We start from the raw sequence: 23,528 nt of genomic DNA on the forward strand, positions 1-23,528 counted from the left end.
ATTAAATTGCAGTTCAGTGAGTAAAATAAGAATTTGATCCTTAAGCAAAACATGGCTTAGTACTTGGTGAATAAACAATTGTTGGCAAGCACACAGGTAAGGTTTGCACACATCTCAGGAGGGATTTTGGTCCACTCTTCTTTACAGATCTTTAAGGTTTCTTGGCTGTCTCTTGGCAACTCGAAGTTTCAGCTCCCTCCATATATTTTCTTAATAAGATTAAGGGGGCAGAGCCACGTACCTGCGCGTAATCTTCCGCCGGGCGCAGCGTATCTAAGATACACTACGCCGCCGCAACTTATTGTTTTTATTTAGAATCCACAAAGAATTTGCACCGTAAGTTACGGCGGCGTAGTGTATCTCTGGCGGCGTAAGGGCGCGGAATTCAAATGGATGTGATGGGGGCGTGTTTTATGTTAATACGTTGTGACCTGACGTAAAGGACGTTTTTATTGTAACTGCGCATGCGCCGTCCGTGGGGGTATCCCAGTGCGCATGCTCGAAATTAACCTGGAAAAAGCCAATGTTTCCGACGGTGACGTCATTCTACGCAAATCCCTATTCGCGAACGACTTACGCAAACGACGTAAAAAATCCAAAATTGTACGCGGGAACGGCGGCCATACTTAACATTGAGTACGCCTCATAACAGCAGCTTTAACTATACGCCGGAAAAAGCCGAACGAAAACAACGTAAAAAAATGCGCCGGCCGGACGTACGTTCGTGGATCGCCATAAATAGCTAATTTGCATACTCGACGCGGATTTCGACGGAAACGCCACCTAGCGGCCGTGGGAAAATTGCATCTAAGATCCGACGGCGTACCAAGATGTACGCCTGTCGGATCGATCCCAGATGCCGTCGTATCTTGTTTTGTGGATACAAAACAAAGATACGACGCAGGAAATTTAAAATTACACCGGCGTATCAATAGATACGCCGGCGTAATCCTTTTGTGGACCTGCCCAAGGTCTGGAGACTGACTGGGCCACTCCATGACCTTAACGTGCTTCTTCTTGAGCCACGCCTTTGTTGCATTGACATATGTTTTGGGTCATTGTCATGCTGGAAGACCCATTGTTATGCTGGTCAAAGTCAGCATTTTTCTTCCTCCAAACACGGCAAGTCGAGTTAATGCCAAAGAGCACAATTTTGGTCTCATCCGAGGACTTTCTCACAATCTTTCTCTGAATAATTTAGATGTTCATTGCCATGACTGTACTTGTACCTTATTGAGGAGGGGGACTCGTGTTTGGAGAAAGAAAAATGCTGACTATGACCCCAAGAACACCAACCCTACAGTCAAGCACGGAGGTAAACATTATGCTTTGGGGATGTTTCTCTGCTAAAGGTACAGGCTGACTTTGCCCTATTGAGGGGCCAATGGACAGGGCCATGTATTGTAAAATCTTGGATGAGAACCTTCTTCCCTCAGCCAGGACAGTAAAGATGGGTCATGGATGGGTCTTTCAGCATGACAATGACCCAAAACATACTGCCAAGGCAACAAAGGCGTGGCTCAAGAAGAAGCACATTAAAGGTCATGAAGTGGCCTAGTCTTCAGACCGTAATCCTACATATAATTTATATTAACGCATTTTGCTGTTTAACTTCGTCAGGACACATTCAGGGATTGTTGGAAAAGGAAACAGGTCTCACTGTCTTGTAACAAGGAGGAGTCCATGAGAGATAATCGTACCCATAGAATTTTGAAATATCACATCCAAGGGTATATCAAATATTCTGGGTATTCAAAGGAGCCAGCTATTAGCTCAAAGGGAGCTAATAATATCTGATATACCATTGGATGTGATATTTCAAAATTCCATGGGTAAGATTATCTCTCATGGACTCCTCCTTGTTACAAGACAGCGACACCTGTTTCCTTTTCCAACAATCCCTGAATGTGTCCTGACGAAGCTAAACAGCGAAACGCGTTGACGGACAGGGGCTCATTCTCTATCATGCAATTTATATATGTGCCTTTTTAATGCTCTCAAATGTTCTTTTTGTACCAGATACTGTATTTAATAAATATTATTCAATTTAGTTTGTATACTCTCCACTGTTCATTGTGCCCTTAAAGTCTGACCATGGGTTATTTTTGCCCTTCCTCTTTTTTATACAGAACTTTCATACGGATGGGGCCACAGGAGTGCTCTCCTTCAAAATTTTGGCTACCATGGGGTATCACTTGACACCACATCCAAGATGTGATGTCTACACAAGTGAGCCTTATGCAAGTTAACCACTTCCCGCCCGGCCTATAGCCGATTTACGTCCGGGAAGTGGTTTTGAAATCCTGACTGGACGTCCATGCACGTCCTGCAGGATTTCATGGGGCGCGCGGCGATCGGTGATGCGGGGTGTCAGTCTGACACCCTGCATCTCCGATCTCGGTAAAGAGCCTCCGGCGGAGGCTCTTTACCACGTGATCAGCCGTGTCCAATCACGGCTGATCACGATGTAAACAGGAAGAGCCAATGATGGCTCTTCCTCAATCGCGTCTGACGCGAGTAAAGGAGAGCCGATCAGCGGCTCTCCTGACAGGGGGGGTTCGCGCTGATTATTTATAAGCGCAGCCCCCCCCTCGGATCGCCACACTGGACCACCAGGGAAGCCCACCCTGGACCACCAGGGAAGGGCAAAAAAAAAGGGGGGCAAAAAAAAAGTCTGGAAAAAAAAAAAACATGCCAATCAGTGCCCACAAATGGGCACTGACTGGCAACATGGGAATCAGTGCCGCCCCACAGTGTCCATCAGTGCCACCCCACAGTGCCCATCCATGCCCAGTGCCCACCTATCAGTGCCCATCTGTGCCACCCATAAGTATCCATCAGTGCCACCCATAAGTGCCGCCCATGAGTGCCCATCTGTGCCGCCTGAGTGCCCAGTGCCGCCCATGAGTGCCCATCAGTGCCGACCATCAGTGCCGCCTATGTGTGCCCATCAGTGCCGCCTATGTGTGCCCATCAGTGCCGCCTATGTGTGCCCATCAGTGCCGCCAATCAGTGCCACCTCATCTGTGCCCGTCAGTACTACCTCATCGATGTCCATCAGTGCCATCTCATCGGTGCCCGTAATTGAAAGAGAAAACTTACTTATTTACAAAAAAAATTACAGAAAAAAATAAAAACCTAATTTTTTTTCAAAATTTTCAGTCTTTTTTTAGTTGTTGCGCAAAAAAAAAAAAAAAAAATCGCAGAGGTGATCAAATACCACCAAAAGAAAGATCTATTTGTGGGGAAAAAAGGACGCCAATTTTGTTTGGGTACAGTGTAGCATGACCGCGCAATTGCCATTCAAAGTGCGACAGTGCTGAAAGCTGAAAATTGGCTTGGGCGGGAAGGTGCGTAAGTGCCTGGTATGGAAGTGGTTAATAACATGTACAGTATAAAATATCTCAAATGCAATCTTGCATGAACCTTTTTCTTGAAATAAGTGGTCTGGCAACAGGAAGTGCTGGTGGTTACTTGAATAAGCATTTAAAAGGCCTCAGGAAACATTTACCAAAACTGGGTGGAATGCAGCGATCTCTGGGATACTATTGCTCGAAGCACTGCCCACACTTACCAAGTTCTTAGTAAACACTTGGGAAATGCCTGAAGAACAGGATGCTTTTCAAAGCTAACAATTTAAAATGTCCATGTATTCTTGGGTTAATGCTATAAAAAAGATAAATTGACAAAATTCCAAGCTTTATACCTCTGGAAACAGCATCCAAGGCACAGCCGCAGCCTGTGGCTCCTCCTCCAATCACCAGAACATCAAATTCCTTAGTGTTTTCCAGTGTGAGTAGCTGAGCCTCTCTGGATGGCAGTTCATCCTGATTAGTCTGTCTGACCAACTCCGCTGCATTCACGTGTGTTATTCTTGTCTGAAAAATACAAAACATGCTCAGTACCATGTGACAAAGCCAAACAAATGAAAAACAACTGGTCATGAAATATGTGAAGAAATCCAATACTCCATGTAATGCATTATTATTTATGGATGGTGTGTCTATGATCTATTTACTATTTGGATCTTAAGACTTCACAACGATATGTTCATACTTTGTCGGTCTTCTTTTTTCCCTTTAACTTTTCTTATGCCTAGACAGCCTAAATCAAATGGTCTCTAGCTACCAGGGGTATTGTGGGTGTCTCACATCAATTAAATAAGCCTGTTATGAACCAGGACAACTTAGGCCTCATGCACACTGAATGTTTTTAACGTTCCTCCTAGGGGTGTCTGGCTTTTTTTTCTGCCTCTAAGTGCATAAAAGTAGAAGTTAGTTTTAGCGAAAATCGCCTAATTTACATTCAACAATAGTTGTTCTTATTCTTCCGCTTAAATGATAGTCCGTGTCTTAACCCCCTTCCTCTGAGCCTATATACAGTCATAGATCCACCCACTGGGGAAGCATCATCAGAAGCCTGAACTCAAGAGTATTACAGCACCGATCTGTGATCACACATTCATATTGTCGGGATCTACCCAGCTGCCTGATTGACAGCTGGCTCTGGCTCTCCACAGGCAGCTGAGAGGTGAAGACAGCTGCGCTTGTCCCCTCTCTAGCCCGGCACTCCAGTGAGTGCGGAAGGGGCAGAGCGGAGAATGGCAACTGCTCTCTGCACTGAGAAGACAGAGAACTGAGCAATCAGTGGTCATGTTATCACTCAGCTCTCTGTTTTAAAGCCAGCAGGGAACAGATGCAGCATCACAGCAACGCTGCAGCATTGAGAGAAGTATGTTTTTTGTTTTTTAAGTACCCTAAACTTCTATTTAAACCACTTCAGTACCACGCTATAGCCGAAAGATGGCTAAAGCATGTCTCTCTCCCCTTGGGTGCGCATCAGGCATACTCTGTGACTGCTGTATCCTTTACCAAAGGGTCAATCACAGTGGCCTTTTACCATGTGACCAGCTGTGTCCAATCACAGCTGATCACATTGTAAACAGACTTGCTGGTTATCGGCAGTCCTTTCTCCATAACCGGCAAGGCTCTCAGTCCATTCCTTACACTGATAATCAGGGCATTGATCATCAGTGCCTATCAGTGTCCGTCAATGCAACCTCATCAGTGCAGCCTCATCAGCACACATCAGTGAAGAAGAAAATTACATTTTTAAAAAATGTAAGAAAAATGTTTGTTTAGCAAAAAAAAAAAAAACATTGGTGATTAAATACCACTAAAAGAAAGCTCTATCTGCCTCAAATAAATTATAACAATTTCAGGGTATAGTGATGCATGACTGCACAATTGTTGTTTAAAGTGTGAGAGCACTGAAGTGTTGAGGTGGTTAAAGTGGTTCTAAGGGCTCATGCCGCGTACACACGACCATTTTTCATGACGTGAAAAATGATTTTTTTTTTTTTAAATGTCATTAAAAACGATTGTGTGTATGCTCCAGAGAATTTTTCAAGACATAAAAATTTAGAACATGCTCTATTTTTTTCGCGTCGTTTTTCACGTTGTGAAAAACGGTTGTGTGTAGGCTTAAACGCCGTGAAAGAAACGTGCATGCTCAGAAGCAAGTTATGAGACGGGAGCGATCGTTCTGGTAAAACTAGCGTTCGTAATGGAGATAGCACATTCGTCACGCTGTAACAGACTGAAAAGCACTAAGACTGAAAAGCGTGAATCGTCTCTCACCAAACTTTTACTAACACAAAATCAGCAAAAGCAGCCCCAAGGGTGGCGCCATCCGAATGGAACTTCCCCTTTAAAGTGCCGTTGTACGTGTTGTACGTCACTGCGCTTTGCTCAAGCATTTTTTTTTTCACATGTGTGTAGGCAAGGCAGGCTTGACAAGAATCACGTCGAAAAAAACTTTGCTTTTTTTAGACCATTAAATATGGTCGTGTGTATGCGGCATCAGGTTTTTTTTTTTATCTTTATGCTTTCCAGCCCCCCCCCCCCCCAATATATACCTGAGCCTGACCTTTCTCCAGCAATGTGCACCGGAGCCTCGGTTCTGCTGGGTCTCTCCCTCCTCATTGGCTGAGACAGCAGTGGAAGCCACTGGCTCCAGTTGCTGTCAATCAAAGCCAGTAAGCCAATGAGGCAGGAGAGGGGGTGGGGCTGAGCCGTAGCTCTGTGTGTAAAATGAACATGCAGAGCAGCAGCTCAGGAGCAAACCTATTGCTCTGGGGGCACTTAGCAGGAGGGAGGGGGGCAGGAGTGCCTACGGGGGACCAGAGAAGAGGAGGATCAGGGTTGCTCTGTGCAAAACCACTGCACAGAGCAGGCAAATATAACATGTTTGCTATTTTTAAAAGAAAAAAAATGTTGCCTTTAGTATCACTTTAACATGCCTATGTCATTTCAAAAGTAATTTTCTATTTTTTTTTTTTTCAAATCTATAACTTCAACACAAAAATACCTGGTGATCCTGCTATGAAGGCAATCGTTCAGGCCCTTCCTGTTATAAGGTGACAATGCTCTGCCCTTGCCTCTTAACTGTTCCCCTGTGGTGTCGCCCCTTCAAGTCCACTACAAGTGGGGACTACAAGTGGCCATTTAATTGCACATTATGCAGGTGTGTCCCACTATTGTCCCTGTCAGCAAACCATGCTGAGAAATGGCATACACACATTCCTGGAGTACATGGAGACAGGAAATGGCTGCAGAAGATCAGCAGCTCTGATGCCGCGTACACACGATCATTTTTCGGCATGAAAAAAACGTTGTTTTTAAAAAATGTAATTTAAAATGATCGTGTGTGGGCTTCACATTATTTTTCGGGTTCTGAAAAACGACAAAAACAAAATTGGAACATGCTGCATTTTTTAACGACGTTTTAAACTATGTAGTTTTTCGGGTTGTAAAAAATTATCGTGTGTGGGCTAAAATGACGTTAAAAAACCGTGCATGCTCAGAAGCAAGTTATGAGACGGGAGCGCTCGTTCTGGTAAAACTACCATTCGTAATGTAAGCACATTCATCACGCTGTAACAGACAGAAAAGCGCAAAACGTCTTTTACCAACATGGAATCAGCTAAAGCAGCCCCAAGGGTGGCGTCATCCACATAGAACTTCCCCTTTAGAGTCCTGTCGTATGTCACCGCGCTTTGCTAGAGCATTTTTTTCAAACGATGGTGTGTGGGCAATGTCGTTTTAATGATGAAGTTGGAAAAATTATGTTTTTTCTAAATCCCGAAAAACATTTTTTTTTTTGTCATGCTGAAAAATTATCGTGTGTACGCGGCATGAGATGTAACAAAGGATGGGAAAAAAAAGGGGGGGGTGGAAAGAAGCAGTGTATTTAAAAATAAAGGCAATTGATCCTGATGCACAGTGCCATTCAGTTGGGGTTCACACCTATTTTTGGCACAGTGGATTCATGTCGATTTGGCAAATGCCTTGGTAAGCATATGAAGTCATATGGGTCAATCCAACTCTTTCAAACTTGGTACCAAGAAAAGTTAGGTGCATAGCAGGGTTTTCGTTTGCATATTCTTTCATGTTCACATATACAAAGGCCAAAATGAAAATATTCGAAATGCACTTATTTGCTTAGGTGGCTTATGAATAGAGAGAAGCCTACAAGCCATAAACAAGCTTCTTTCACAACCAGGCCTGCAATATTTACTACGACAGAGAGCACAGGGTTAACTGAGCGGCCACCATATGTTCACATTGGATCTATTGTAGCTCAGGTTTGTCTCAAAGCACAATGACACCGACTCCTCCAGCCCCGACTCCTGACCCCAAGGCATGAGAAAAGTCACAGATGACCTTCTGCCATTCCTTCCTGCGATCCTCTCTGCCCTGTGCTTGACGGGTGATGTGATGCTGCTAGCCAAGCTCTGTTTGAGCCTAAACTGACCCTTAACTGTCTCCTTCATACAAGTCACAGGAAAACCAAAATAGGAAACAGGACCTGAGATGTAAAAGTCATTAAACAACTAAAGGAAAAATAAATAGATTTTAAAAACAAATATTCAATCATAATAGTAAAAAGGGGGGAAAACGTAAAAAGATACAAGATATATTTCAAAATGTAATGTATAGTCATTTTATACATAATAAAATGTCTTTAGATCTTTTGGCTAGGACTAAAAATGCATTTAAAGTATATAAAAAAGGAACATAAAATACTGCATCTTAAAGAGGAGTTCCGCCCGCCCCTTTAAAAATTAAAAAGTCAGCAGCTACACATACTTTAGCTGAGTTGTAACATTAGGACACTTACCTGTCCTGGAGTCCAGCACAGTTGGCACTGCAGCCGATGTTTACATCAGCTGGTTGGGTGCTACCGCCGCCATTGCTGGTAAGGGAACCCGGCAGTGTAGACCTTCGGCTTCACGGCCGGGTCCCTACTAGGCATGCTGTCGTAATTCGCCACAGCCCGGTCTCCCAAAAGTGAGGAAGGGGACCTGTCAAAAACAGGTCCCCGTTCCCCCCTCCTCCCCGAAAGGTGCCAAATGTGTCACCGGAGAGGAGACGAATAAGCGTAGGCTCCACTTTTGGGTGGAACTCCGTTTTAATTTTAATCTAGCATGTTGAGCGATTTTCATATTTCCAATGCTCCTCTCTGTTTATAACACTCAGTAGCTCAAGCTGAAATTTGCACATAATGAATATTTCATAACGGACTTTTCACTTAGTCTGAACGTTCAGTCAGATAAAGGAAATCTAAAAGAAAAAAAAGTGTCTGCTGTGCAATTTAGCTAACCAAGAGTGCTCTGGGAATGTATTAAAAGCATATTTCATATAAAAAGATTCTGTATAAACAGAAACATTTATATAAAAATATTTTAAATCTTACCAAAGCCAAACAACTAACATAAAATTGACTCAACCCCATATATTCCTAAACAGGGCACCAAATATCACAGTTTTGTCTTATAGGAACTTAATAATGAGGTTTTACACCTTCAGCTAATAAATTGAAAAACTTCTTTACTCTGTGAACAGTTAACATTGGTGAGGATAGTGTTGTTTAGTGGGCTCAGAATCTCATTGCTTTCACAGGATTTCCAAAGCCTGAGCTGTATTATAGTCACTGTTGGAAGGGCAGGGTAGGAGCAGCACAACCCCTGACCATCATAACACACATCTTTTTTTTTTCTTGAGGAAAGCTGCACATCGCTGATCCATACAACTAAAAACAACTTAATCCACCTAACAGCAAAAAGGGACACTACACCCACAACCTTCCTCGGATACATTTGCTCCCTACTGGGGCTTAAAAGAAGAACTCCATCTTTCCACACACTTTATATAGTTTATTTGACAAAGCTTGCTCAAACTAACTATGTCCCTCACTAACCTATGAGGGTGCTAAATGTGCGGTATAAACTGTATGTAGCTGCGGCAACATAGAGCATACCACTCTGGGCCATATTCTTAAAGAAAGTAGGCGGGCGGCGCGTAAGCCATTTACACTCCGCCGCCCCAACCTACAGGAGCAAGTGCTGTATTCCCCAAACACTTGCTCCGTAGTTTGGGGCGGCGTAGTGTATTTGGCCCGGCATATCCCCGCGTAACTCCAAGGGGGTGGCTTGTATTTAAATTAAGCGCGCCCCCGATTCGAACGAACTGCGCATGCGCCGGGCTTAAAATAGCCCAGTGCGCATGCTCCAGTTCTCGGCGTAAAACGTCAATGACGCCCACTTGTGCGTCACTGACGTAAAGTCGTATTCAAGAACGACTTAGTAAAACGACGTACCCGCCGGGAAAACACGACGCGGACCCGACGCCATACTTAACATGGCCTACGTGGGAATGGCGTAAGGTTACCCCTCATATAGCAGGGGTAACCTTACGCCTACGCAAACGACGGTTACGCAACGCGAATTCGTTCGGGAATCGGCGTATCAGGCTCATTTGCATAAACAAATGAGACCTGAACGTAAACGTCACCTAGCGGCCGGCGGAGTAATTACATTTAAGATCCGACAGTGTAAGTGACTTACACATGTCGGATCTTCAGCGTATCTATGCGAAAATGGTTCCAAGAATCACTCGCATAGATACACTGGCCAAAAAAGAGAGATATGACGGAGTATCCTGAGATACTCCATCGTAACTTTACTCAGAATATGGCCCACTGTGTTTTAGGTAGAAGAGTCTACTGCAGTGGCGCTCAGCCACTCAGAGCGAACAATTTATTCTTAAATTAATACAAAGCTTGTGATTGGCTGAGTCAAAAGTTGTGACATCATCAGCCTGCCCCTCCGACAATCAGAGGAAGCTTTATATTAATTCGATAGAATACATTGCTTGCTCTGAGCTCCGCTCTAGTAGACTCTTCTGTGTTCCAGGTATGAGACAGGAAGTCTCGGCTTGCACTCAGAACACAGTGTGATATGCTCTATGTTGCCGCAGCTACATACAGTTATATATAATATCAGTCTGTATATGCAGTAAAGCATGCTTGTTATACTTACTGTGGAACCCAAGGAGTTAATCCTCCACATTGTTTAAAAAGGCTGCTTGATCCTGTCTTCTCTGATCCCCCCTTCTTCCACAGTCCCCAATATATCTCCTGATAGAACAGGGCTTAGAGGACATGCTGCACATGCTCAGTTTGATGTGTATTGCTAGAGAGTTTTTTATTCATGGGAGGGTGCACGAGATCAGCACATGGCCAATCGGCTCTGTGCAGATAGAGGGTCAGGTGTCCTGCATGCTCATAGGGCAATCAGGGGGAAATGAAAACTCCTCCTACAAGCTTTAACCAGACACAGATCAAAGTCACAAGACTGCTATATAATACTGATGAGAAAAGGTATTTAGCAGTATTTATTTACTAAAATAATTGCATTTCCATGTTGTGTGTACTGTGGGAGGCCAGTTATAGTGAATGCAGGGTCTTGGGTTTAAATGTCTGAAAACTACCGTATTTATCGCGGTATAACGCGCTCCCGCGTATACCGCGCACCCCTAAAGTTGCCCCCAATTCTGTGGAAAAAAAGTTTTTTTTGTACTTACAGTTTTGGTGTCTTGCGTGGCGTCCATCGGCGGCCTCGTCGGGTCCGGCGTTCGTCTGCGGCTTTGGGTGTCCTCTTCGTCGGGTCCGGCTTCCTTCTGCGGTTTCGGGTGTCCTCTTCGTCGGGTCCGGCATCCTTCTGCGGTTTCGGGTGTCCTCTTCGTCGGGTCCGGCATCCTTCTGCGGTTTCGGGTGTCCTCTTCGTCGGGTCCGGCGTCCTTCTGCGGTTTCGGGTGTCCTCTTCGTCGGGTCCGGCGTCCTTCTGCGGCTTCGGGTGTCCTCTTCGTCGGGTCCGGCGTCCTTCTGCGGCATCCTCGCGTCCTCCCCGCGCCGAGTTTGAATACTGCGCCGACATATACAGAGCGCAGTACACTCGTGTATTGTCGGCAATGCTCGGTAACTCTCGCGCTGACGTCCTGTACGTCCAGGACGTGAGCGCGGAAGGACCCGAAACTGCCCGACTATACCCGAGTGTACTGCGCTCGGTATATGTCGGAGCAGTATTCAAAACTCGGCGCGGGAAAGCGGGTAACGGCGTATACCGCGCACCCACGATTTTGCAAAAAAGTGTGCGGTATACGCCGATAAATACGGTATTTAGAAACTCTCATTTCCAAGAGTATTCATTTCCTCATCCCCCAATAGGTGATGTGGTTTCCTGTGCCAGATGCTACAAAACTATAGGACAAAGTAATTTTGTAGAGGTGGGCAGGAGGAACCACTGAGCGCAACAACAGATGATAAGATTGACACTCTTGGAAGTGTCGGTTTCTGTGGAAAGTTTGCAGGAAGATGTCTCTGCATTACAGCAGTGTAGGCAGCAGCAGAGGCAACTATGTACATTCTTCTTTACAGGAAGATCCCTTCTTAAAACTTTGTGTTTAGCAATGCAGTCGCTTTAAACAGAGAAAAAAAAAAACCAAGACATTTTTTTTTTACAACAAAAGAAAAAAAAATGTTGCTTGTTTTCTTCTTACAAAGGCTTAACAACGTGTGGCAGTTACGGTTAATGAATTCACAAATACGCAAAAAGACCAGACGTACAAAAGGGAACTTATGAAAGCAAATGTTTGATAAGCCCACATTAAAGATTTCCTGATCTCAGGGAAACATTTTATTCATTTTGTATGCAGCCCTCTTCTTAAATGATTAGATCAATTTTCCCCGCGCTCCTGCCCCATTAGAATTGCAAATTTCCCAACCTTCCTAGACATTTGCAACTTATGGTGTAGCAGCAAACAAGATCTAATAATTAGTGTCTATTTCTGAAAGAAGTGCATATTTAAAGACTACAGGCAATTAACAACCAGGTTGTCCTGTAATCACGTACGGTATTAATTTGAGTGTAGCGCTGAATTTCATGCAAATTACTCTCTTAAACAGCGGCGGCGGCTTTGGTTCTCCTGGGTGCGCCAACAACCTGCTAATGAAAGAGTTAATGGATGGAGCCATTTTATTGAAATTTATTTGTTAGTACTGAGGCGGTCCCTACTTTATTCAAGAACTCTTTTTATTCATTGCATTTTAATGTGGAAATTATTGGCTCATCATAAAATTAGTTCAGTCTAAACATGAAGATAAAGGAGAAGAGTGTAAATCAGGCTTACCAAAATATTTAAGACTACGTTACTTTACCAACGCTGAACTGTATGCATAATACAACTACTTAAACTAAGCAACTAATAGAGCAAGCACAATGGCAAACCTGCTAAAGGTCAGGGGGTTGATTTACTAAAACTGAAGAATGAAATATCTGCTACAGATTCACATCAAACCAATCAGCTTCCAGGATTTATTTTCAAAGCTTAATTGAACAAACTGAAGTTAGAAGCTGATTGGCTACCATGAACAGCGGCACCAGATTGTGTGTCCTCCAGTTTTAGGCCTCTTTCACATGGAGCGGACCATTTTTGTGTCCGCTCCGTGTGTGTCCGTCGGCTCAGCGGGGATCATCCGTAATCCCCGCTGAGCTGTCGGCGTACAGGGCAGTCCCCGCACACTGTGCAGAGGCCGCCCTGTCTTTCCTCCGCTCTCCCTTATGGGGAATCGGATGAAGACGGACCGTCTGTCCGTCTTCATTCGATCCGTTCCGCCGGATGGAAGAAAAATAGTGTTTTCTTCCGTCCGAAAAACCGGATCCTGAAGGACGCAGACGTTAGTGGATGCTCCATCCGCTAACGGACGCGATCCCATAGGGATGCATTACAAGTCCGTAAACGGACTTGTAATAAACGGACGAACAGTCCGCCAATGTGAAAGGGGCCTTAGGAACTCAGCCCAATGGGGTTCTCCACAATTAGATCTTCTGTCCTCCCTGAAAGGATTCACTAAACCGAATGTTTAAAGTAAAGCTGTACCTGGCAAGAAGAATGTAAATACTTGCCCCTCCTGCTGCTGCAGTCCACTTCCCTGAGCATCAATCTTCTAAGTCCCCACACAGTGGTTGGTTGTTTCTTCTGCTGATCTTTACATCAATACAGTGTCTATTAGTACCATCCGAGTCAGCAGGAGAAACCACTGGGTACTGTAGGAGAAACAAGAGTTTGACACCCCTGGAAGTGTCGGTTTCTGGACCACCCGTGGCACAAATGTGGCCAATTCAGTAGCAAATAGCCAAAATTCAAGGCATGTATGGTCAGCTTCAGTCTGCTTGATGTATAACCAATCAGATGCAAACTTACAAAACAAGGGGCAGATCCTCGTACAATTGCATGGGCGCAGCGTATGCGAGATACGATACGCCGATGTAACTTACTTTTTTAATCTTTGAATCCACAAAGAATTCGGACCGTAAGTTACGGCGGCGTATTGTATCTCTCGCGGCGTAACGGCGCGTAATTCAAATCGGCGAGTAGGGGGCGTTTTTCATTTAAATGAAGCGCGTCCCCGCCCCGAACGAACTGCGCATGCGCCATCCCTAAATTTCCCGCCGTGCATTGCGCTAAATGACGTCGCAAGGACGTCATTGTTTTGACGTGGACGTAAATTATGTCCAGCCCCATTCACGGACGACTTACGCAAACAAAATAAAATATTTTCAAATTCGACGCGGGAACGACGGCCATACTTAACATTGTGTACGCCACTTCAGCAGCTTCAACCATACGCCGAAAAAATCCGAACGGAAACGACGTAAAAGAATGAGACGGCCGCTCGTACGTTCGTGGATCGTTGGAAATAGCTAATTTGCATACTCAACGCGGAATACGACGGGAACGCCACCCAGTGGACGCTGAAGAATTGCATCTAAAATCCTAAGGCGTACGCCTGTCGGATCTAACCCAGATGCCGTCGTATCTTGTTTTGAGGATTCTGCCCTAGTCTGAACCTGACTGCTGGCTGTTGGAAACGTTTTCCTTTTGATACATTGGGTATTCTGTCTACACCAGAGGTGTTTAGAAATGGCTCCCAAACTTTACAAACAGGTATGCACATGGTGTTTAAATAATCAGATTTGGGGGGGGGGGGGGGACAGTTGGGTGAACCCATACACTTCTATATGTAAAACCAACCACTAAAATCTCAAATCATTTTAGCATGTCAATGTAATGGTCATCTTTTTATTTTCTACAGCTGGGGTGTAAAAAACCTTTTGACCTTCCTGGGCCACATTGGAAGAAGAGGAACTGTCTTGAGCCATGCAAAAAATACACTAATAATAAGGATAGCTGATGAGCAGAAAATATCAGGTAGATCACAAGGTAACTGAAGTAGATAATGTATCTGAGTATTAAAACTAAAATTTTTGTAATTATATAAAAGAAGAGGGCAACAAAAAAACGATTGTGATATATGACACAGTTTTTGATAAGCGAATGCATCAATATCTGGTTGGATGGATGGAGTAGCAATTCTCAATGAATTCTTAAGGTGCTCATCAGATATTTTGGTTTCTTTTTGCCCTTTGTGTGCTTCATCCTTGAGAATAGTTGCTCACAAGAACTGATGACATGAATAAGGTGCGATTGTGAAGAGTGGGGGATTTTTCTTTGGCAGAATTAAGCTTAAAGGGGTTGTAAAGGTTTGTTTTTTATTTTATAAAATAGGTTCTTAAAGCTATTGCATTGTTGGTTCACTTACCTTTTCCTTCCATTTCCCTTCTAAATGTTTTTTTTTTTTCTTTATGTTTTCTTTGTCTGAATTTCTCACTTCCTGTTCCTCCTCAGTAAGCTGTTCTGGCTGTAACCAGATGATGGGGGCAAGTTTACCGAGGAGAAACAGGAAGTGAGAAATTCAGACAAAGAAAAATAAAATTTAGAAGGGAAATCAAAGGAAAGGGTAAGTGAACCAGCAATGCACTAGCTTAAAGGAACCTATTTAGAAAATAAAAAACAAACCTTTACAACCCCTTTAATAAAGTCCAGTAAAGAGACTCTGTCAAATTGTTCTTTGGCTGCATGTGTCCGCGAAGTGTAAAACCAATTTTTACAAAAAAAAAAAAAAAATCAACAGTAGTTTTACGATTTTGTATTTGGCTGCACTCATAGCCATCTTGGGCCTCAGGTTGGACACCTCCGTTCTAAAGCTTTAATAAAACAATACCTAGTGATCCTGTCATGAACATCCTAGTTTAGACATTACTGGTTATAGAGCAGGGCTCGACAAATCCCGGGCGCCAGGTCGCCATGGGGACTAGAAATAGTGTCCTGGCGACTTGGCTTGGCTTTGACTTTGTGAGCTGGCGCCATCTGGTGGTGAGCCGTTGGTATTACAAGTTAAGCATTACAAGTTAAACAGCAATTCTAATGTAATTTTTCACCATTTTCACTGCCATCTTCTTCCCTCTAATTAGAACCCCCAAACATTATATATATTTTTTATCCTAACACCCTAGAGAATAAAATGGTGATCGTTGCAATACTTTCTGTCACGTCGTATTTGCGCAGCGGTCTTACAAGCGCACTTTTTTGGGGAAAAAAATTACACTTTTTTTAATTAAAAAATAAGACAACAGTAAAGATATCCCCTTTTTTTTTAATATTATGAAAGATAATGTTACGCCGAGTAAATTCATACCCAACATGTCACGCTTCAAAATTGCGTCCGCTCGTGGAATGCCGACAAACTTTTACCCCTTTAAAATCTTCATAGGCGACGTTTAAAAAATTCTACAGGTTGCATGTTTTGAGTTACAGAGGAGGTCTAGGGCTAGAATTATTGCTCTCGCTCTACCAATCGGGGCGATACCTCACATGTGTGGTTTGAACACAGTTTACATATGCGGGCGCTGCTCACGTATGTGTTCGCTTCTGCGCGCAAGCTCGTTGGGACGGGGTGCGTTTTCTGGCTCCTAACTATTTTTAGCTGGCTCCTAGATTCCAAGCAAATTTGTCAACCCCTGTTATAGAGTGACAACACCTTGTACGTGTCTCCCAACTACTCTCCTGTGTTGTCACCTTGTCTCACATACTTTTAGTACAAACTCCAAGTAGCTATGTTGAGGTTTATTGCACAAGTACCGGTAAGCCAATCCTAAGAAATGACATGAAGCTGCCACTGGCATAAGTGGTTGTAGATATGAAGGAGCTACAGAAAGTCTGCAGGAGATCAGAAGTGCCGAGATTAAAAAAAAGGATAAAAACAGTACAAAAAAATATGGCAGAGGCTTAGGATACACAGTGCTTTAGCACCAGTCGTGGTTTAGACCTACTTTAACCTTTTTTCCTTGTATGTACTTTAAGACCTCATTCTCAGTGTTCCTTTAGGCTTCATTTCCACTGGCGTTTTTACAGCCACTGTTGTTAGGCTTTTTTACAGCTTAAAAACGCCTGTCCATGTTTATTTTGTAAAAAAAAAAAAAAAAAAAAAAAAAATTTTTTTTTGTGAGCTGCAGCTTTAAAAATGCCGCGGTCGCGTTTTTGAGCGTTTTTGCGCGTTTTTGAGCGTTTTTGAGCGTTTTTTAACGTCTGGTGTTTTTACAGCTCTACTCTGGAGCTTCAGAACGCCCTGGTCCCGCGTTTTTTTTACAGCTCAAAAACGTCTATGCCACTTGCAGCTCAAAAACGCCTATGTGGGAATGAAGCCATAGAATAACATGGACAGGCGTTTTTAAGCTGTAAAAAACGCTCAGAAACGTGGCTGTAAAAACGCCAGTGGAAATGAGGCCTTAGGATGCCCATACACAAAGAGGGCAGTTGGACATGCCAGTAAGGTCAAGCACTATGACCCACATTATTACTGGATAAGCAGGAGTGAAAGATCCAAAACACTCTCCATGGGCCTCATGGTGCATTGGGGATATGCAGGTAAGGAGGTTTTTGAACAAAAGGCAACTACAAAGGATGAATGCTGTAGAATTGTAGCACAATGCATTTTGGTGCCCTCTGGCCTATGTCACCATTTCCTACATGGCTATACTCTGCACAGTGTACTTTTTAAAGGTGTTTATTGAAGGTCTTTTATTAGAGAATTGTATTAAACAGCAGTACAGAACTCATCCAAAAAAAGTCCTCCCCACATACTGACAAGAACCTGATTTCAACCCCACATGAAGACTTAATTGCTGAGAATACATCCAGGAATGAGAAATAATTGAAGTGCTTCATTTCTCTTATTCAGATTTAAGCACCTTGTAAAACCCAACAAAAGTCTTTTCACTGATGAACCAACATGGCAGATTAGCCAATTAGAACACCTAATTAAAAGAACTTAATCATCTTCCAACAGTAAAACCACTTATCGCTGCATTAGTCTAAGTAAATCCCAGTATGACTTTCCCCCGCACAACTTCTGTCGTTTGATTAAAACAAACTACTTCATTACAGCCCTGTTCTTGATATTAGAGCCCAAGTGCCACTTTCTCTGATGAAATAAGAGTATTTCCCTTCTTTACAATTATTTAGATCAATACAATTAACAATAAAGTAAAGTAGAATACAATGCTGAATCAAAGAGGATACCCAATCAATACCAGTTAATTACATCAACGTGTCCGGCAGGCTAATTCTGCCTGTGTTCAAAGATACAGCGAAAGATTCTGCTTTAATTAAAGGATCACGAGACAGTGTGGGATAGACGTAGTGTAAAATGTGACAGCTGGCGGTTCACTTTCTATATTCTTTTGTTGCGCAGCGTGTTAGAGATCTAAACATTTTTCATAGCTGCTGGTATGAGTCAGTTGGATCAGCAAATGGAAAGTGGCAAAAAAGTCAATCACATTCATCTTTTAGAATGCAGAAAAAGGGTATCCACTACCGGTCTTACAACACCCCCAATTTTTTTTTTCTTTTTGGGACTATAATTTTTATTAACATTTTATAAAGTTCTGTAGCACCTGTCAATGCAATATGCTGTATAAAAAATTAACCTGTCGGCAGAACTGCTGCATAAACCGAACCTGACCCTCTGTTACCCAAAGGAAGCTGGTCGGATTTGTGTTCCTGGCAACTCGGCAAACATTGGCCAGAGCCTGGAGACAACGGTTTCTCAAATTCCCTGAGGTCCAGCCAGGGCCATTTGAAGGAATTTGGGGGCCCCCAAGCAAAATGGACAACATGGCGGCTGATGCTGAGTTTTTTCACGTTGAGAAGCAGGGGGGTGGTACATTCAAGTTAAGCTGACAAGCCTGGGGGGGGGAGGTGCTACTGAGTTTTTTAAGTTGAGAAGCAGGGGGTGCTGACGAAAATGACTTCTTAGTTCTTCCTCCTCCCTCATCCTCCTTCCTCCTCTCGTGCAGCCAGCCAGCAAGTTGCGGGGGAGGGGGGGGGCAGCAGGACAGCTCGGGGTCCCAAGCAATTGCTTGGTTTGCCTGTCCTTTAGCAACGGCCCTGGGTCCAGCAGAGGATATTGGGGGACCATAATCCATGAGAAGCTTGCCGCCTTGCTTCAGGACTTATAACCCCACTCTTCCTCTATAAGTGTGCAAAGTTTGTTGTCCCTGGGAGCACCGATTTTTCAAAGTCGGCACCCCTTCCATAGACTCCGATGTTAAACGTCAATTTCTCTGGTAACTTTGGGGACTCGGTACCGGCCGTAGGTCCCCTGGACCCAAAACTTGGCATGTAGCCCCTGTTCTCCTCTACACGTGTGCAAAGTTTGCTGTCTGGGGGACCTACGGCCGGGGAGCACCAATTTTTCAAAGCCGGGCACCCCTTCCATAGACTCCCATGTTAAATGTAAGTCTAGTCATGGGCACAGTGAGACATGCAGATGGACACCCTAGGCTTATACTCGAGTCAATACGTTTTCACAGTTTTTTGTGGTAAAATTAGGTGCCTCGGCTTATATTCGGGTCCGCTCATACTCAAGCATATACAGTAAATACAGTCAACATAGCAGTCAGCCAACTAGCATTTTTAGAATATAGTTAGCAAAGGCAGGACTTGTATATCCCCCCCCCCCCCCAGATGGATTGATTAGTTTTACATGCATTTAGCTGTGGTGTAATTTTTTGCATTGCTTCACCCACTGTCCTGAAATGAGGAATCGTCCACTTATTTTGGGGTATGTGTGGAATAAGACACGGGAGTAAAGAAAGCTTAATTGTGCTACACACTGATTGCAGTTGCAGGATTTTTTAATGATTTAGTCCCTTCTCACTATAACCTGTACAGTATATGGTTATACTGGCTCATTTTAAATACCGATAACACAGTTTTATACAACAGAGGATCTTAGAGTTTAGTCACTACCTTTTTCTTTGTGTCAGTAAGATGAGACAGACCAAATACAGCAGCCACAGCACCCCCTCCAAGGACGAGCGTGCCTTTAATCACATTTTGGAAGGCCATTTCACCTGCAGAGGAAAGAAAAGTATAATGTTATTCTAGAATTGGAAAATTTGTTTTCTTGCACACAATATAGAAAAACAACAAGATGTAGTTAAACAGCTTCCTGAAATGAGAATGGTGGTACATGTATTTAGAATGATCAAAGTTTGTATACACATACACACTTCTTAGCGTACTTCCCAGTCTCTGAATGAGCCTGCACCTGATACCAGTCACTGCTTGGCTCAGGATTGGGTATTGCTAGAATGTCAGCAGCAAGGAACTTTAAAATTAGCAAATGCCACATGCAAGAATCACTGTAGTGTAAGGCATAACATATTAGATTTCTAGTGTCCCATGCAGCTCTTCCCCCGTCCTCATGCTGAAGATCCAACCACATCCCATGACAGTCAAATGACTCTCCAAAAATTACAGCTTAACCACTTAACCCCCGGACCATATTGCTGGTCAAAGACCAGAGAACTTTTTGCGATTCGGCACTGCGTCGCTTTAACTGACAATTGCGCGGTCATGCGATTTCCCCACAAATAGAGCTTTTGTTTGGTGGTATTTGATCACCTCTGCGGTTTTTAGTTTTTGCGCTATAAACAAAAATAGAGCGACAATTTTAAAAAAAAAAAAATAATATTTTTTAATTTTTTGCTATAATAAATATCCCCCAAAAATATATAAAAAAACTATTTTTTCCCCAGTTTAGGCCGATACGTATTCTTCTACATATTTTTCGTAAAAAAAAAAAAAAAAAAACGCAATAAGCGTTTATTGATTGATTTGTGCAAAAGTTATAGCGTTTACAAAATAGGGGGTATTTTTATGGCATTTTTATTAATATTTTTTTTTAATAGTAATGGCGGCGATCAGCGATTTTTTTTTCGGTACTGCGACATTATGACACTTTTTTTTTTCGGACACTTTTGACACATTTTTGGGACCATTGGCATTTTTATAGCGATCAGTGCTATAAAAATGCATTGGATTACTATAAAAAAAAAGCCACTGGCAGTGAAGGGGTTAACACTAGGGGCGGGGAAGGGGTTAAGTATGTTCCCTGGGTGTGTTCTAACTGTAGGGGGTGGCCTCACTAGGGGAAATGACTGATCTTCTGTTCATACATTGTAGTTTACACACACACACAGCTCCCGGTCCTCGCTCTGCAACGAGCGATCGCGTGTGCCCGGCGGCGATCTCTCCCGCCGCGCACGGGAATCGAGGGCGAGCGGGAAATTGCAGTGGCCTGCAAGAGAGCCGACGTTATATCACGTGCTCTCGCGCAGGGGAGCCGACCTGTCGCCGTAAAACGACGGCGGCTGGTCGGCAACCAGTTAAACTTGAATTTAATGTAATCCCAAAATGCTATTTCCAGTTTGTTTAGTAGCATCAAACTTAAAGGAGAAGATAGATCACGATTCTCTCACAATTCTCGCAGCGTAACATCATCTTTTACATTAAAAACAAAAAAAAATTGTGTATTTTTTTCCAAAAACATTTGAAAGACCGCTGGGTAAATACAGTGCGACATAAAATATTGCAGCAATTGCCATTTTATTCACTAGGGTCTCTGCTATAATATTTATAATGTTTGGGGGTTCCAAGTAATTTTCTAGCAAAAAATATTGATTTTAACCTAAACAATTGTCAGAAAAAGATTTGGACTTTAAGTGGTTAAACTTCCTGCATTTACACACAGAAGTTTGCTCTAAGAAGGAAGTTAGTAACAATGTTTCATTTTGTTACAAACTTGTCCGATATTTATTTTCTTTTGACAGCCGATAAGTCTCTCCACAAACTCTGCATTGGAGATCGTGAGGGGGGTGGAAGCGAGATCACGATTTTTTAACGATTAATTGTGCAGCTCTAGCAGAGAGCAGTCTGAAGTTCGCTCTCCGCTGACATCACTGCCATCAGTCGAGGCACCCAGTCATCCCAACTTCCAAATCTGGATCCATCAGCTGCCTTGATTGATGGCAGTCTCAGCGAGCCGCCCCTCCACAGCTCAGCGCTTCAATGAGGGCGGAGAAGTAGAGCAGAAGTGATGCAGAACCGTCTGCGCCATTCGGTGGCTCGGTTCTCAGTGCAGAGATGCCAGGGGACAGATGTCACTAAGGTAAGTATGAATGGGCAGCAGAGTGGTTTAGTGGTTAGTAATTTCACCTAGCAGCAAAAAGGGTCGCTGATATAAAAATCCCGACCACAACACCATCTGCCTGGATTTTGCATCTTCTCACTGTGAATGTGTGGGTTTCACTCTAAAGACATGCTGGTAGGTTAAAGCAGGAGTTCACCCGAAAAAAATCGAAGCTGTACTTACCGTTTTAGAGAGCGATCTTCTCCGCCACTTCCAGGTATGGTCTTCGGGACTGGGCGTTCCTATTTGATTGATAGGCTTCCGACGGTCGCATACATCGCGTCACGAGTAGCCGAAAGAAGTCGAACGTCGGTGCGGCTCTATACGGCGCCTGCGCACCGACGTTCGGCTACTTTCGGAAAACCGTGACGCGATGTATGCGACCGTCGGAAGCCTGTCAATCAAGTAGGAACGCCCAGTCCCGAAGACCATACCCGGAAGCGGCAGAGAAGATCGCTCTCTAAAACCGTAAGTACTTCTTCGATTGTAAAAAAAAACACCCGATTCCCCTTGACAAAACGAGCATCAATCTAATGTTAAAAAAAAAAAGGTTTTTGGGTGAACCTCCACTTTAATCAGATCCTGTTTAAATTGGCCCTAGTATATGTATGAAGGTGTGTTAGGGACCTTAGGTTGTACGCTCCTTGACGGTAGGGACTGATGTGAATGTACAGTTGTGGCCAAAAGTTTTGAGAATGACACAAATATTAGTTTTCACAAAGTTTTCTGCTAAACTGCTTTTATATCTTTGTTTCAGTTGTTTCTGTGATGTAGTGAAATATAATTACACGCACTTCATACGTTTCAAAGGCTTTTATCGACAATTGCATGACATTTATGCAAAGAGTCAGTATTTGCAGTGTTGGCCCTTCTTTTTCAGGACCTCTGCAATTCGACTGGGCATGCTCTCCATCAACTTCTGGGCCAATTCCTGACTGATAGCAACCCATTCTTTCATAATCACTTCTTGGAGTTTGTCAGAATTAGTGGGTTTTTGTTTGTCCACCCGCCTCTTGAGGATTGACCACAAGTTCTCAATGGGATTAAGATCTGGGGAGTTTCCAGGCCATGGACCCAAAATGTCAACGTTTTGGTCCCCGAGCCACTTAGTTATCACTTTTGCCTTATGGCACGGTGCTCCATCGTGCTGGAAAATGCATTGTTCTTCACCAAACTGTTGTTGGATTGTTGGAAGAAGTTGCTGTTGGAGGGTGTTTTGGTACCATTCTTTATTCATGGCTGTGTTTTTGGGCAAAATTGTGAGTGAGCCCACTCCCTTGGATGAGAAGCAACCCCACACATGAATGGTCTCAGGATGCTTTACTGTTAGCATGACACAGGACTGATGGTAGCGCTCGCCTTGTCTTCTCCGGACAAGCCTTTTTCCTGATGCCCCAAACAATCGGAAAGAGGCTTCATCGGAGAATATGACTTTGCCCCAGTCCTCAGCAGTCCACTCACCATATTTTCTGCAGAAGATCAATCTGTCCCGGATGTTTTTTTTGGAGAGAAGTGGCTTCTTTGCTGCCCTTCTTGACACCAGGCCATCTTCCAAAAGTCTTCTCCTCACTGTGCGTGCCGATGCGCTCACACCTGCCTGCTGCCATTCCTGAGCAAGCGCTGCACTGGTGGCACTCCGATCCCGCAGCTGAATCCTCTTTAGCCACTTCCCGACCTCCTCATGTACATATACGTCAGTAGAATGGCACGGACAGGCACATGTACGTCCTCTGCTAGACGTGGGTGGGGGG

At 43.7% G+C, this 23,528-nt stretch overlaps 1 protein-coding gene across 4 annotated transcripts in view; it reads right to left on the minus strand.

Annotated features, from left to right (window-relative positions):
* Positions 1-23,528, minus strand: part of GPD2 (glycerol-3-phosphate dehydrogenase 2) — a 294,667-nt gene that overhangs the window by 237,583 nt on the left and 33,556 nt on the right. For 2 of the 4 annotated variants that reach the window (XM_040357935.1, XM_040357938.1), the window contains exons 2-3: positions 19,554-19,657; positions 3,707-3,878 (exon numbers count right to left, since the gene is read on the minus strand). In XM_040357935.1, the coding sequence (XP_040213869.1) occupies positions 3,707-3,878; positions 19,554-19,652 (271 nt within the window). In that variant the 5' untranslated portion in view covers positions 19,653-19,657. Of the gene's footprint in view, positions 1-3,706; positions 3,879-19,553; positions 19,658-19,812; positions 19,908-23,528 lie in introns of those variants that run through there. The other 2 variants (XM_040357937.1, XM_040357936.1) reach the window with 2 other exon arrangements.

Source organism: Rana temporaria, chromosome 6 (assembly GCF_905171775.1).
Source record: "Rana temporaria chromosome 6, aRanTem1.1, whole genome shotgun sequence".
NCBI classification, from domain to species: domain Eukaryota; kingdom Metazoa; phylum Chordata; class Amphibia; order Anura; family Ranidae; genus Rana; species Rana temporaria.